This window comes from Balaenoptera borealis (assembly GCF_965194805.1).
Source record: "Balaenoptera borealis genome assembly, chromosome: 10".
NCBI classification, from domain to species: domain Eukaryota; kingdom Metazoa; phylum Chordata; class Mammalia; order Artiodactyla; family Balaenopteridae; genus Balaenoptera; species Balaenoptera borealis.
The window spans coordinates 81,814,039-81,829,834 of NC_138874.1; the positions used below are offsets into that span (position 1 = coordinate 81,814,039).

The 15,796-nt window shown below is 42.0% G+C and overlaps 1 protein-coding gene and 1 long non-coding RNA gene across 7 annotated transcripts in view; one reads left to right on the plus strand and one right to left on the minus strand.

Annotated features, from left to right (window-relative positions):
- LOC309604704 overlaps positions 1-7,672 on the plus strand; it is a 102,364-nt gene extending 94,692 nt beyond the window's left edge. For both annotated transcript variants that reach the window (XR_014230979.1, XR_014230980.1), the window contains one exon: positions 1-7,672. This exon is cut by the window's left edge. This is a non-coding gene — a long non-coding RNA (uncharacterized lncRNA).
- Positions 1-9,447, minus strand: part of PANK1 (pantothenate kinase 1) — a 66,608-nt gene extending 57,161 nt beyond the window's left edge. For 2 of the 5 annotated variants that reach the window (XR_014230938.1, XM_082339486.1), the window contains exon 1: positions 8,565-9,447. Coding sequence is in view for 4 of the 5 variants with exons in the window: in XM_082339486.1 (XP_082195612.1) it covers positions 8,565-9,273 (709 nt within the window). In the remaining variant the exon portion in view is untranslated. Of the gene's footprint in view, positions 1-7,680; positions 7,916-7,942; positions 8,030-8,564 lie in introns of those variants that run through there. The other 3 variants (XM_082339491.1, XM_082339488.1, XM_082339487.1) reach the window with 3 other exon arrangements.
- Positions 9,448-15,796: the final 6,349 nt, after the last annotated feature.

Genomic DNA, 15,796 nt, shown 5'->3' on the forward strand with positions numbered 1-15,796 from the left:
ATAGATGCAAAAATCCTCAACAAAATACTAGCAAACAGAATCCAATAGCACATTAAAAGGATCATACACTATGATCAAGTGGGGTTTATCCCAGGAATGCAAGGATTCTTCAATATATGCAATATGCAAATCAATCAATGTGATAAACCATAATAACAAATTAAAGAATAAACACCACATGATCATCTCAATAGATGCAGAAAAAGCTTTTGACAAAATTCAACACCCATTTATGATAAAAACCCTCCAGAAAGTAGGCATAGAGGGAACTTACCTCAACATAATAAAGGCCATATATGACAAACCCACAGCCAACATCACTCTCAATGGTGAAAAACTGAAATCATTTCCTCTAAGATCAGGAACAAGACAAGGTTGTTCACTCTCACCACTATTATTCAACATAGTTTTGGAAGTTTTAGCCACAGCAATCAGAGAAGAAAAAGAAATAAAAGGAATCCAAATAAGAAAAGAAGAAGTAAAGCTGTCACTGTTTGCGGATGACATGATACTATACATAGAGAATCCTAAAGATGGTACCAGAAAACTACTAGAGCTAATCAATGAATTTGGTAAAGTAGGATACAAAATTAATGCATAGAAATCTCTTGCATTCCTATACACTAATGACGAAAAATCTGAAAGAGAAATTAAGGAAATACTCCCTTTTATTGGGAGTATTGCAACAAAAAGAATAAAACACCTAGGAATAAACCTACCTAAGGAGAAAAAAGACCTGTATGCAGAAAACTATAAGACACTGATGAAAGAAATTAAAGAGGATACAAACAGATGGAGAGATATACCATGTTCTTGGATTAGAAGAATCAACATTGTGAAAATGACTATATTACCCAAAGCAATCTACAGATTCAATGCAATCCCTATCAAACTACCACTGGCATTTTTCAAAGAACTAGAACAAAAAATTTCACAGTTTGTATGGAACACAAAAGACCCCGAATAGCAAAGGCAATCTTGAGAAAGAAAAATGGAGCTGGAGGAATCAGGCTCCCTGACTTCAGACTATACTACGAAGCTACAGTAATCAAGACAGTATGGTACTGGCACAAAAACAGAAATATAGATCAATGGAACAGGATAGAAAGCCCAGAGATAAACCCACGCATATATGCTCACCTTATTTTTGATAAAGGAAGAAAGAATATACAATGGAGAAAAGACAGCCTCTTCAGCTACATGTAAAAGAATGAAATTAGAACACTCCCTAACACCATACACAAAAATAAACTCAAAATGGATTAAAGACCTAAATGTAAGGCCAGACACTTTAAAACTCTTAGAGGAAAACATAGGCAGAACACTCTATGACACAAATCATAGCAAGATCCTTCTTGACACACCTCCTAGAGAAATGGAAATACAAACAAAAATAAACAAATGGGACCTAATGAAACTTAAAAGCTTTTGCACAGCAAAGGAAACCATAAACAAGACAAAAAGACAACCCCCAGAATGGGAGAAAATATTTGCAAATGAAGCAACTGACAAAGGATTCATCTCCAAAATTTACAAGCAGCTCATGCAGCTCAATATCAAAAAAACAAACAACTCAATCCAAAAATGGGCAGAAGACCTAAATAGACATTTTTACAAAGAAGTTATACAGATTGCCAACAAACACATAAAAGGATGCTCAACATCACTAATCATTAGAGAAATGCAAATCAAAACTACAATGAGGTATCACCTCACACCAGTCAGAATGGCCATCATCAAAAAATCTACCAACAATAAATGCTGGAGAGGGTGTGGAGAAAAGGGAACCCTCTTGCACTGTTGGTGGGAATGTAAATTGATACAGCCACTATGGAGAACAGTATGGAGGTTCCTTAAAAAACTAAAAATAGAACTACCATAGGACCCAAGAATCACACTAGTGGGCATATACCCTGAGAAAACCATAATTCAAAAAGAGTCATGTACCACAATGTTCATTGCAGCTCTATTTACAATAGCCAGGACATGGAAGCAATCTAGGTGTCCACTGACAGATGAATGGATAAAGGAGATGTGGCACATATATACAATGGAATATTACTCAGCCATAAAAAGAAACAAAACTGAGTTATTTGTAGTGAGGTGGGTGGACCTAGAGTCTGTCATACAGAGTGAAGTAAGTCAGAAAGAGAAAAACAAATACCGTTTGCTAACACATATATATGGAATCATAAAAAAAAAAAAAAAGGTTCTGAAGAACCTAGAGGCAGGACAGGAATAAAGACACAGACGTAGAGAGTGGACTTGAGGACACAGGGAGGGGGAAGGGTAAGCTGGGACGAAGTGAGAGTGTGGCATGGACATATATACACTACCAAATGTAAAATAGCTAGCTAGTAGGAAGCAGCCGCATAGCACAGGGAGATCAGCTCGGTGCTTTGTGACCACCTAGAGGGGTGGGATAGGGAGGGTGGGAGGGAGATGCAAGAGGGAGGAGATATGCGGATATATGTATATGTATAGCTGATTCTCTTTGTTATAAAGCAGAAACTAACACACCATTGTAAAGGAATTATACTCCAATAAAGATGTTAAAAAAAAATAAAGAAATTCTGTGTGCCCTATCTGATTCAGTATATTGTCATCCCAAGGTGAACACTGGCCTACATAGTAAAGCTAAAGCACATAATTAAATATAATGGAAGTCAAACCTTGATTGATTTTCATGGTAATTGGTTTGTATTAAAACATACACACACACTATTAAAAGTCAGGCTATCAGACAGATAAAAAAAACCAACCCCAAACCTGTTAATTAAAACCAGTTCTCTTTGTTTCCCTACCAATTCTGTCTCCAAACACCAGGCTGGCGTTTGTTTTATTTACTTGTTGAATGTCCCACATGTTAAAAAGTAACAGTACTTTTTCCATCTTTCCTTACTATGCCAAACAAAATACGTTTTGTATTAACGTTGAAATTCACTTACTGGCCTTTTGGGGAAAAGTGGTGTTCATGTCCCTAATAAATCCTGATACCTGACTTAACCACTTCGACACTGAACACTTGGGCCCTTAAATTCTTAAATCTTCAGTTCAGATGTGCATTGTACAATTCCTAACTTCATCGACAAACTTAGAAATCTGACCACATCCTAGAAGGGAGCAATCTAGAATGTGCCCTCGCTTTCCATTTTAGTCTTTTGTTGTCGATTTGCAAACCTCCTTGTCCATCTAGAAGTTCTGATTATGTTTTTAAAAATGCATATATATTCACACTCTATGCAGATACAACCAGAAAATTCTACCTGTTTATCTTTTTATCCTGGGTTTTCTAATTAGCCTGACTCAGAAGTAGGGGAAATTCTAAGTGCCAAAGGTAAATATCCCAATATTTAGAAAAGTGGAGCCTTACACTTTGACAGTGGTGGCTAGCTAAAACTGTTAACAGGTTAGGGTCTCTTCAGTTTGTACCCACGAATGTGTTACATGCATAAGGAACTCTCACCCATCTTCTGCTAGTGTTCGATCTGGAGAATCTCAGAATTCGGAATTTCCACCAGGAGGCTGCAGGCACTGATCCAGCCCTTATTCGTGCCTGTTGCCACACACTGGGAAGGAAGAGCGCAGCTCACATCCTTGAGTCTTCTGATGGTACTCAGATATTTACCTTTCTGCAGCATAGTGTTTGCTGGCTCAAACAATTACATCCTTTGCATTTTTCTCCTCTCTTCACTAGTGTGGCTTGTTTCCAAGTATCCTTAGAGTCTAAAATATCCAGGTATGGAAACAACCTAAGTGTCCGCTGATGGATGAATGAATAAAGTGTGGCATATGTGTACACAATAGAATATTATTCAGCTATGAGAAAGAAGGAAATCCTGCCATTTACAATAACATGGATGAAGCTGGAGGGCATTATGCTAAGTGAAATAAGCCAGACAGAGAAAGACAAGTAGTGTGTGGTATCATTTATATATGGAAACTTTAAAAAAAAAAGTGGAACTCATAGAAACAGAGTCGAATAACAATGGTTGCCAGGGATTGGGGTGGTGGTAGTGAGGGAAATAGGGAGAGCCCAGTAAAAGGGTACAAACTTTCAGTTATAAGATGAATAAGGTCTGAGGATTTAATGTAAACACAGTAACTATAGTTGATAACATTGTATTGTATAACTGAAATTTGCTAAGAAAGCAGAATTAAGTGTTTTCATAAAAAAATAAATATATGAGGTGATGGATGTATTTCTTAACTTGATGATGGGAATCCTGTCACAATGCATGCATATATCAAATCATCATGTTCTACACTTTAAATATATTGCAATTTTAAATGTCAATTATACCTCAATAAAGCTGAAAAAAGAAAATAAATAAACGAATAAAATATCCAGGATTTCAAGGCAACAGCTATATACTCCTTTGTGCCATTTCTGTTCCTTCTCCAAAAAGTATATATTCACCAATTTCATCAAAAATAAAGAGTTATGTACAAAGTTGTTGCTGCAGAACTGTTTATGATGTTTAGAGACTCTAGCTGCAGCCTAAAGCTATGAGAGACAGGTTAAATAAATTATGGTATATCTATATAATGGAACATTGGGAATATAATACAACCATTACAAATGATGCTTTAATGCTGGAAGAAAATGCTTTTGCTAAAATTTTTAAATAAAAAAGGATAAATTGGGAGTTTGGGACTGACATATACACACTACTATATTTAAAATAGATAATCACCAAGGACCTACTGTATAGCATAGGGAATTCTGCTCAATATTCTGTAATAATCTAAATGGGAAAAGAATTTGAAAAAGAATAGATGTATGTATATGTATAACTGAATCACTTTGCTGTACACCTGAAACTAATACAACATTGTAAATCAAATACAGTCCAATAAAAAAAAGTTATCAAAATCTTATCTTAGTGTGATCCAAAATTACCTTTAGCACATTTTAAACAGTCATTTTCTCTGAGTGATGGTACTGTGAGTACTTTTTCCTGCTTTTTTCCTCCATTTTTGTATTACCCGATATTTTGGGGGGGAAGGGGGGGAAAAGGTAATTGTGGGGCTAGGAGTGTCATAGCTAATCAAATAAAACTTTGTGGTCTTTCTTATTGTAGCGCCCCCCCCCCCCCTTTTTAAGTAAGGAAGTCATTCTGAGGTGTCTCTGCCAGCTCAGTCGTCTTGTCCTGTGGGTTAGTGGTGAACAGTGTTCTGTATGGCGGTGATGACAGCTGGCATTTACTGAATAACTGCTATGTGCCAAGCAGGAATCTAACTTCTTTACATACACATTATCTTATTTAATCCTCACATCAACCTGATGAGGTTGTATGATTAGCTCCATCTTACCAACACTGAAACTGCAGCATAGAGGTTAAATAAATGGCCCCAGGTCATCCAGCTGCAATTCAAACTCAAGCCCTCCAGAGTTTGAATAACTACACCATTTACAAACATTAGGCTCTTGGCATTTTACTAGGACTATCATTAGTTTAGAAATATTTGGTGTATGAGCTGACTCCGTAAGGAGTCAGCTACTTATGTATGCTTCAAAAAAATCAGAGCACCAAGGAGCATGCAAAAGGAATCTCCCTATAGAGACCTCATGGAAACTCCACTGAAGGACTTTCGCCATCGTCTGTCATACAGATGGAAATGGCTACTTCAATGAGGTGGTGATGATGTCACCTGTACCTTTTTCATCAACATCAATCAAATACTCAAATATCTGTACCCAAGTTGCACGGCATATGATAAAAACTACCGTCTATAATAAGACTTCCAACTTAATTGCGGAGAAAAGACCAATAACATACATGGAACAATCAGCACAAGGCAAAAATAAAAACTTTTAAAATAATAATAATAAAATGCCAAGCCATGTGGCAGACTGGATAACTAGCGCAGAAGTCATGTAGAAAGAACCGTCAGCTCTGAAGTATCTTAGAATCTGAAGGTACAGTATAACAAACAATACTTGAAGATCATCTAGCCGACTCCAGCATTCCAAGAGGAGAGCTAACTTGGCTGAGGTCACCCAGTTGCTAAAGTAACCAAGAAAGCTTGAAGAAGCAGTTAAGTCTTGGAAAAGCTTTCCAAGGATAAGCACAGTGAGTGAGGTGATCTTTTGATAAAAAGAGTGGACAAGATTTCCTGATTTAGCAAAATCAACCTGCCACTATTCTGATTTTTAGATTACAAGATTGTGAATAGTCCTTGCACTGAGGGATCAGATTTAAAATTTTTAAATAATCAAAAACTACTGAATTGTTTGTTTCATTCCATTCATTGTTTTTAAACATGAAGTATTTTAATGTTTATTGCACTCTACCCAAAATATTAGCAAATAGAAACACACCTACTCACATATGCAATCCAGGTGCCTATCTGAGAGAAGTGATATCTGGCTGCCCTAAAACACCTCTGGTTTGGACAGAAGCAGGAGTCTGAAGTTGCAAACTGTAAGTAGGAATTAATTATTCGTCCAGCTTTGATGCTTTTATCAACCACATACTCAAATTTCATTTAAAGCATGTAAATACTCTTTGTAATAATTGCTTATGTAAGAATCTATCAGTCATCAGAAAATAGGGATGTGCTTGAGTCTAAGTAGATTTGTCTTAGATTACCTAAATATCAACTGATTGGGCAGTATTTTTTTTCTTTTTTTTTGTAAAAAGATACTTGAATGCTAATAGGCAAGGTATAAAGATACTACATTAAGCCTAGTTTTAACTAAGAGATTTTGGTAGTCAACACAGCAGATGTGGCTCAGAACATGTAAAATTTATTTCAGAAATGTTTGTTCAAATTTGAGAAAAAAAAACATGATAGGATAATGAAAAGTCAATTTTGATGAATTCTTTTTAAAAGTTGATAAATAAGTATGATCGCTAAACTTAAAATAACTATCGTTTTCATTAAAAAAAAATACAAAACTAATACCTGACAAAGCACACAGGCATAAAGTTATACTTTCTTGTATTCTAGAATAATACCTCCTGTGGATTTGCAAGCAAAAGTTAAGGCTCAAGGTTATTTTTTCTCTGCCTTCATGCTATTGTTAAGAGAGTGTATTTTCAATTCCTCAAAAATTATTTCAAGAGGTATTATACACTCAAACACAGACCATTTAAGCTAGCAATACTAAATACTCAAAGCAGTTCTCTTTCGTTATATTTTAGCTATTTACATTGTGAATTCTCATACAGTTTGTTAATGTAAAATCAGAGAAATAACTAAAATGTGGCTTCAAAAGAAGTAAAACAGGTTAATAAATCATTAGGAATCAATGCTAAATCCATAAAGAATGTCATTTTCTAACAAGACTCAAAAACAAAAACAGAAATTCAGGTGTTAGTTGCCTTCCTTACAACCGTAGCCAATCTGCTGTATGGGTTCAAAGTTCCCGACAAGACGTTAACTTTCAACCGAAACATTTCAGACCTACAAAACACAAGTATCAGAGTTACCGCGTCCCACAGTCGAGTTAAAACGCTTTCCAAAGTCTCAGAGACTTTAACTGAGTGCAGAAAAGCTAAGAGTCTAAGTTGATAAACAGAAACAGAAAAAAGTGAAGCTGTCTGCCAAATATCAAGCTCTTACAGACGAATCCAAAGCATATCTAGCAATTTCCCTATGTGAAACAGAAAAACCTATATGCAAAAGGTGCATGTTTGAATGCAATCACTTATTAGCATGCATTCTACTTACTTTGCTTTCTGCCATTTATAAGCTTCATTAAGGAGACCCAGAAAGAGGTAACAAATTGCATTAAGTTCAGCTCGGATAAGAAAAACCTGTTGTAAACTCGATCTACAATTTGCATCTCAGAATTTCCAGCGGGGAAGGGACTCTTCACAAACTTACATATATACAAGCTTTAGATTGTGAAATAACGCATTTCAGCATTCTGCACTGTACATTACTATTAGAAACCTCAACTCCACCTCCCAACTCCCCGAAAAAAATTCACCTCCAATCTTCATTGGTCCACATAGTTCCGGCCCACATGGTATCAGTGGGTGTGTCCCTCCCAACAGGTCCTCTCATTGGCTGCGAGGAAACAGCGTTTAATAGGCTGTGATTTTCCGGGGCTGTCAAACTCCACGCCTCCAGACCTCGCGCTTGCGAATAGGCCCAGGGAGCTGGCGGCTTCTCTGCGATTCAAAGGGCAAGCTGACTGCCTGAGCGCCAACCCGAGCTCTCATAAGGGAAAGGGGAGAGAAGAACGAGGGCAACTCAGGCTCTCCACCCACCGCTGCTCTAACTCTACTCCCGGACCCCACCAAATGTTGACACACGTGCATTTCCCCACCGACAAATTAGTAAGGTGGCCAGTGCGTTTGCCTTCCATAGAGCCGTGACCTGAGGAGCAGCTCAGACTCCGAGTCCAATCGGCCTATTCTACAGATGGAAGCAAGCAAGGGTCAGGCTTAGGCAACGATCTGTAGTGCTTGCGCCCCCTCAGATCCGTCCGCCGACGGCGGGCGCTGGTGTGCACGACGCGCGCTTCGGTGCCTGGCCCGCCGCTCCCGGGTGCCAGACCCCGCGCTGCGCCTGCCTGGCGCCCGCGCTCCCCTCCCGGAGGGACTTACGCGGCCTGTTCTTCCTCCCCGAGTCCATCCTCCTCCGCAGCCGGCATTTCTTGGCCGGGGAGTCGTGCTGAGGGGGCGGCGGCTGTGGCTGGAGCTCTGGCTGGAGCGGGAGGCGCGGGGGCGCCGCGTCGCCGCCTCCCGGGAGGCTCCGGCTGCAGAGGCGCGGCGGCTGGATGGGCGGCGGGTGGAAGCCGTTGTGCAGCAGCCCGTTCACGGCTGCAGCGCCGGCGCCGGCGGGAGTCCCCGGGGCATGCGGGGCCGAGCGCTCCGGCTGCCCGCCGTGGTCGCCCATTCCAGGGGCTGGTGGGGCGGCGCGCGGGGCCCGGCTCAGATGGCCTCGCTGGAGGTCATTCTCGGGCGTCTTTATTTCCCCGGATCCTCCTTGCGGCTTCCGATTCAACAGCCGCAGAGCCGGCGCCGGGGGATGGCGAGCCGGGCGCTCCTCCCCTCCTCCCACCGGCGCTCCAACCTCCTCCACGCCCTGCCCCCCGCGCTCCGGCCCCCCGGCGCCGGCCTGGAGCATGCCCACTCCCGGCGCGGAATTGGGGATACCAGCGCACCCCCAGCCGGGGCCCCGGCAGCCCGCCTTCCCCGGATCCCCCAGCCGCGCGACTTCAAACGCGGCTTCCTCGCCTCCCAGACCTGTCCCCGCTACTGAGCATGCCCAGTCCTGCCCGCCACCGCCGCCGCCACCGCCGAGCTTCAACATGGGGACTGAAGTTCTCTGGCTTTGCAAAGAAGAGATGGGCGGGTTAGGCTTTGTATGGCGGAACGAGCCGAGAGGGGACTGGGCGAGGCCGGCGCGAGAGGAGCGAGCAGCTTCGGGAGGAATGTGGGGTGAAGACAAGAAATATTTGTAGAGGTTTGGGTTTGCTAATCCTGTCCCCAGTGAGCTAGATACCTCTGCAAGGTCATTCACGTCGTGCACTCCTCCCCGAAACCTTTCTGAGTGTGTGTGTGTGTGTGTGTGTGTGTGTGTGTGTGTGTGTGTGTGTTCAGTGAAGTGACCAAACTACTCACAGGCCTGAGGGGAAGGAGAACGATTATTTATAGAAAGGTAGGCGGATTTGGAGAGGGAGAGGAGTGTAATTTCTTTGCTGGCACACACAGACACCATGTGGCCTCGTGGAGTTGTCTTTTGCAGGGAGGAAACCTAGGAATTCAGTGTAAGGACAGTGAAGGTCACAGATGTAGGCGGGATTAACCGGTGCTGGAAGAGACCAAGTAAACAGAAGCAGTCCCAAGCTATAAAAAGCACTTTCCTCACCCAGAAAGGACGTTTAAGAGACAATGTCACTCTATTTATAGAGTAAGGAGTTGCCTGTGTTTTAAGAAGGGAAGGCAGCATCGCAGGGTAGACAACCCCATAGGCTCTGGAGTCAGAGCTGGGTTCAAATTCCAACTCAGCCCCTGATCAAACCAAGAGAAAGTCATTGCTCAAGTTAACACACCTGGCGACAGGGAACAGGACTGGACACGCTCAGTGGGCAGGACAAATTTGGGTGGTGAGGACCTTCCTAAAGCTGTGTAATCCCGTGAGGCCTCAGCTTTTGAATCTAACTAGGAGCTGTCATGAGAAATCTATCTGAAAGTACCTGGTACAGTCTTGGCACACAGTTAAATGCCCACAAAAGGTGGTTATCTTTATTACACTGTTATTATTAGCAGATCCCCCTTCATTTCCAACAAGGGGAACAAACCATACTCACAGCCATATTTACCGTGTAACTTATTGTGTGTGATGTTCTCCATCATCTGTATTTACTTAATCTACATAGGAGTCAGAGGCCTCGGCGCATTCAGCAGCAGCCAGGGCCTGCACCTTGATCGGAATTCCTTCCAGCAGAGCCTGACCTAGAATCAGAGCTTTAGAACCCATGACCACTTGAGTGCTTTGGTCCATTCACACATTTTTTCAGATAAGGAAACGGAGCCACAGGGGGATGGCTGAGGTTATTAAGAACAAAGCTAAGAATAAACCTTAATTCTCCTATTTTTGCTTCCCTGACCTTATTATACTTCTGAAGACATGGAGATAAACCTAGGTGATGTGGCCCCTGCCTCCCTCCCCTGCCTCGTCTTGAGCTCCTGATGCTTCCTCTACAGAGAAGCCTTTCAGTTCCTCAGACACACGAATATCCCTTTGCATCTGCTGTTTCCCTTGCCTGTTCCCAGACCTCTTTGTCTACTAGATTCCAACTCAATCCTCAGATCTCTGCTTCAACTGCTTATATTTCAAGTAATCTTCCCTGACCCTTAGGACAAGATTAGGGCTCTCTCCTCCTACACTTGACCTTCATGACTCTATCAGTCTGCAATGCTACAATGGGGGTAATCATAGAACATCACTGAGTTGTTACAGTGATGAAATGAATATATATGTAAAGTGTCCAGCACATCATAGGTGCTATGAAAAACTTAGATATTATTTGATTGTCTCCCTCCACTACACTGTAATCTCCATTAAGGCAGATGACTCTCATTTATCATTGTATCCCTAGGAAGCTCTTGGTAATCATCTGTGACTGAATAAATGACTTAGGTGATATTTCACCCAGGGTGTCTCTCACTTTCTACTGCAAATTTGCTAAAAAAAACAAAACAACAACAACAAAAACCTCCATTGTTACACCTTAATATTCAAATATAAAGTTTTCAAATTCCTACATAATTTAAGCTGAGTAGTTTAGGAAGCACTTTACATCAGAAATGCAAATAGAAGATTTAGCAATGCAGTATCTCCAAGGACATATTCTCTCCAGCTTGATTCCCAGGCATGGTGAGGAAGGCCTGAGCCAGGTGGCTCAGACCCAGGTAGGGCAGAAGTACTGGTTTGGGGACAGAAAGTCCTGCACCAGCTTCCTTTCTCTCATCCTCATCAGGCTGGTGACCTGGATCAGTTACACCCTGCATGTGGTAGAGAAGAAGCCAGGAGGCATCTCACAGGTTTATGGGGGCGGGGGGTAGTTTTGGAGGTGTAATTTTGAGGCATGAGCTATCATGTGCTCCAGCAGGGGAGCTGAACAAATAATGTTTGGAAGAGAGGGAGGGAGGAGAGTGCCACAAGGCACTCTCTCCCTCCGTTCATTTTTTAATTTACTAATCATTTATTAAGCATGTACTATACTGTAGGCAGTGAAACAAATGCAGGGAGTACAAAGCCAAAATAAATGCCTTTGTTGTCCTCTAGGGGCTTACAATTCAGAGAGAGAGGGAGAGGAAAGTCAATGGTTCTCCATCATAAGAATAACCTAGGGAGCTTTTTCCTTTTAAACTTTCTGCTGAAAATAACATACATACAGAAATGTACACATACCCTAAGGGTAGAGCTCAGTGAATTTTGCACAAATGAACACCCTGTGTAGCCAGCACCTGATCAACAAACAGGACATGACCAGTAACCTAGGAGAATTTTTAAGAGCCAATTTTGGGCCGAGGTTCATAGACCTTCAGTAGGTTTGGAACACAGGAGTCTGCATGGTGATGATGGTGATGATGATGATAAATATTTTTTAAATTAAAGAAACAAAACACTAATAGTAACTTTTTAAAAAACAGGATTAAAAAAAAAAAATGCAGATGGTCCTTCCTTGGAGCAACAATGAATGAAACAAAGTATGTCACCAATGCCATGGAAGGGAACTCCAGAGGACTCCAGAGAGTGAGCAGTGATGGAATAGGAGGACAGAGGAGGAAGATGGTGCTGAGACGGATGTTAAGACACGCTTCAGGGAGGAAATGATCCGTAAACTGAATTTTGAACAATAACGGGATTTCATCATGGAAGGTGGAAGGAATTCCATTCAGAACTGAGGGAGAGGAGACTCTGCCGGTGTTTCGAAACCATCTGGCATGTTTGGGAACCTGCCAGGAGTTCAACAAGGCTGAAACACAACCTACGAAGGGAGGAGATGAGTGATGGCCAAAAAGGTTAGATGGGGTCCAAATCTCAGATGGCTTTCTGCACCACAGGAAACAATTTGGACTTTTTCCTGAAGGCCATGAGAAACCATTGAAGAGTTTTAGGTTGTGGAAAAAGTACTAGATTTGCATCCTGGAAGGATCTCTGGCAGCAGTCTGGAGAATAAAATAGGGGAGGAAGTTCCTAGTTGGAAAGACTAGATAGGAGACTACTGGAAACAACCAGGAAAGAGGTGAGAAGGGACTGAGTGAAGGACACACCATTCAGAATGAGATCATCAGGTGGATTTAAAAATTATTTAAAGAATCTATAGGATTTAGTGGCTAATTGCAGGGTGAGGGAGAGAGGTAAGGCTAGGATAATTTCTGTGTTTCTAGTTTGGGCAACTGGGAATGTGGTGGTTTCAGCATGCAAGATAAAATATGCAGAAAAGGAGCAAGATCTTCTACCTATATTCTCTCTGGGTTTTATACTTTAAAAAGGGTGATCCTTTAAAAATATAGATCTGATCATGACATTCTTGTACTTAAACTTACATTGATATGTAAGCCATATCAATATTTGCCTATCTCAGTCTAACTCAACCCTTCCTCCCCTCCCCTCCCCCTTCCTTCCTTCCTCCCCTCCCCTTTCCTTCCTTCCTCTCTCCCTCTCCCTCCCTCCCTCCCATAAAAAAAAGGGACATCAGCACTAGTTTTCTATTACTCTAAATAAGACTTGTAATTTACTGTTATTTTTTGAAGACACAGATAAAACCTGTCCACCATGCCATCATTACACATTATCACTGTAGAAATTCTAGTTCCTTGCTAAAATGGAAATAAAGGCAAATTTGCCCAAGTTTCTACCCCTTAATAGCTACACAGATGACAGTATGAGCTCGGAGAAAGGGTACTCTTCAAGATATAGTTTAAAAAGAATTACTAGAACTTTAACTGCCAGAATTATAGCGACCCAAAATGACTTCTCTTTTGCTTTTTTGCCTTTTTGCTATCGGTGTTGGTACCTTTCTTAGAGATTCGCATGGGGCCCCTCACACAAGACACTATTTTCGAGGACAGTGCTATTCTCAATGACCCTGCTTCTCATGCTGCTTTCTTCAGGGCCCTGGGGAGGAGCGCTGCCCCAGGCAGTCAGAGGCCACCAAAAGCAAACAAACGCTGCTCTGGTGAGCAATGGGCTATGGGGAGATGCTGATGACCCCTGCATCAGAGCCTCCCTCTTTTCCTTTCTTCAGAATCGAGCAGCTACTACACAGCAGGCACCAAGCTAAGTACCAGGGATACACTCTTAAGCAAACACCAAGTCTCCCTCCTTATCTAGATTACAGAAAAGACAAGCCTTAAGCACGTAATCACCACAGGAGCAAAACTGTAAGTGCATTCCGTGAAGTGCAAAACAAGGTAAGACTCCCAGTGCCATGAGGGCACATACCAGGGGGACCTGGCCTAGTCTTAAACTTTAGTAGCTGAAATGATATTTAAGCTGAATTCTGAATATCGAATAGAAGTTAACTAAGGTGGGGGTAGAAGTGGAGGAGGTATTCTTAGGAGGTATTTTTACCATAAATATGGTAGGCACTTGCTGACTGACAGGATGAATTGACCCTGTCCCTCTCAATAGGGCAAATCAAAAGTAAGGAAGGGCTTCCCTGGTGGCGCAGCGGTTGAGAGTCTGCCTGCCGATGCAGGGAACACGTGTTCAAGCCCTGATCCGGGAAGATCCCACATGCCGTGGAGCAACTGGGCCCGTGAGCCACAACTACTGAGCCTGCGCATCTGGAGCCTGTGCTCCGCAACGAGAGGCCGCGACAGTGAGAGACCCGCGCACCACGATGAAGAGTGGCCCCCGTTCGCCACAACTGGAGAAAGCCCTCGCACAGAAACGAAGATCCAACATAGCCATAAATAAATAAATAAATAAATTTTTATATAAAAAAAAAAAGTAAGGAAGATTATTCACTTTAACAGACCATGGGAGAGGGTTCAGGCCAATCCCATTCTCTTTACTGTTTCTCTATGTGGGTTGATGGAGCATTTTCTACTCGATACTATTGTTGCGTATTTTAGTTTTTTTGTTGTTGGGTTGTTTTTGTTTTTGTTTTGTTTTTGGTCAATGGAGGTGGAAAAATATATCATTAGCAGCTGCCACTACCAGTAATAACCGTGTGTACAGGAATGAAGCACACCTCACATGAACCAACTTCCTGTCAGTCACTAATATTTTTTGAGCAGCTACCAATTATGATTTGGTGAAGGGAGATGGACTGTGGCTGCCTAGAAATTTGATAAGCTATAATCAGAGCGACCCCAAGTACTGGGCATAAGATTAGGAATGGAGCTGGGTTTAGCAAAATGATAGTAGTCTTCTTATCTAACATTTATTGAGCTCTTACGTGCCATACACCGTACTAAGCACACTATTAAGTGTCATCTTTTTTAATCAGCACACTAGTCACGTGAGTTGGGTACTGTTATTATCCTCATATTTTGAAGGAGAGAACTAGAGCTTAGAGAGGCTAACTTGCCCACTTTCACACAGCAGGAAATGTATAACAGACATTTGAAGTCAGGTCTGGGTGGCCCTAGAACCTGCACGTTTCATAACTCAGCCACAGTGCCTCCCAAAAGGTGGCGTATCTCCGGTCACCTGCAGACTTTACGCCATGGTTGTGAACACCTGATACAGTAGTCCACTGTCCACACAGCATTGCTCTTCACAACAATTATTGGGTCCCTTTATTTCTCACTGAAATGTTTTTGCAGTCTAGTATCTTAGATTTTTGTCTCCAAAAGAGCCTTTTTTCCCTTTTTATTTTTTAAATTGTTTTTAAAATTTATTTATTTATTTCTGGCTGCGTTGGGTCTTCGTTGCTGCACGCGGGCTTTCTCTAGTTGTGGCGAGTGGCGGCTACTCTTCATTGCGGTGCGCGTGGTTCTCATTGCGGTGGCTTCTCTTTGTTGCGGAGCACAGGTTCTAGGCATGCAGGCTCAGTAGTTGTGGCACGCGGGCTCAGTAGTTGTGGCACATGGGCTTAGTTGCTCCGCGGCATGTGGGATCTTCCTGGACCAGGGTTCGAACCCGTATCCCCTGCATCGGCAGGCGGATTCTTAACCACTGTGCCACCAGGGAAGTCCGTCCCATTTTTAAAAATTAATTAATTAATTAATTTTTGGCTGCATTGGGTCTTTGTTTCCCTTTTTAAAAAATGTCCTAGCTATTACCATTCTCTATTTTATATACCTATTCAACTAATATTTTAAAATGATGCTACCATGTGTAATCCACTGTTCCCAGTTACAGTGATGAG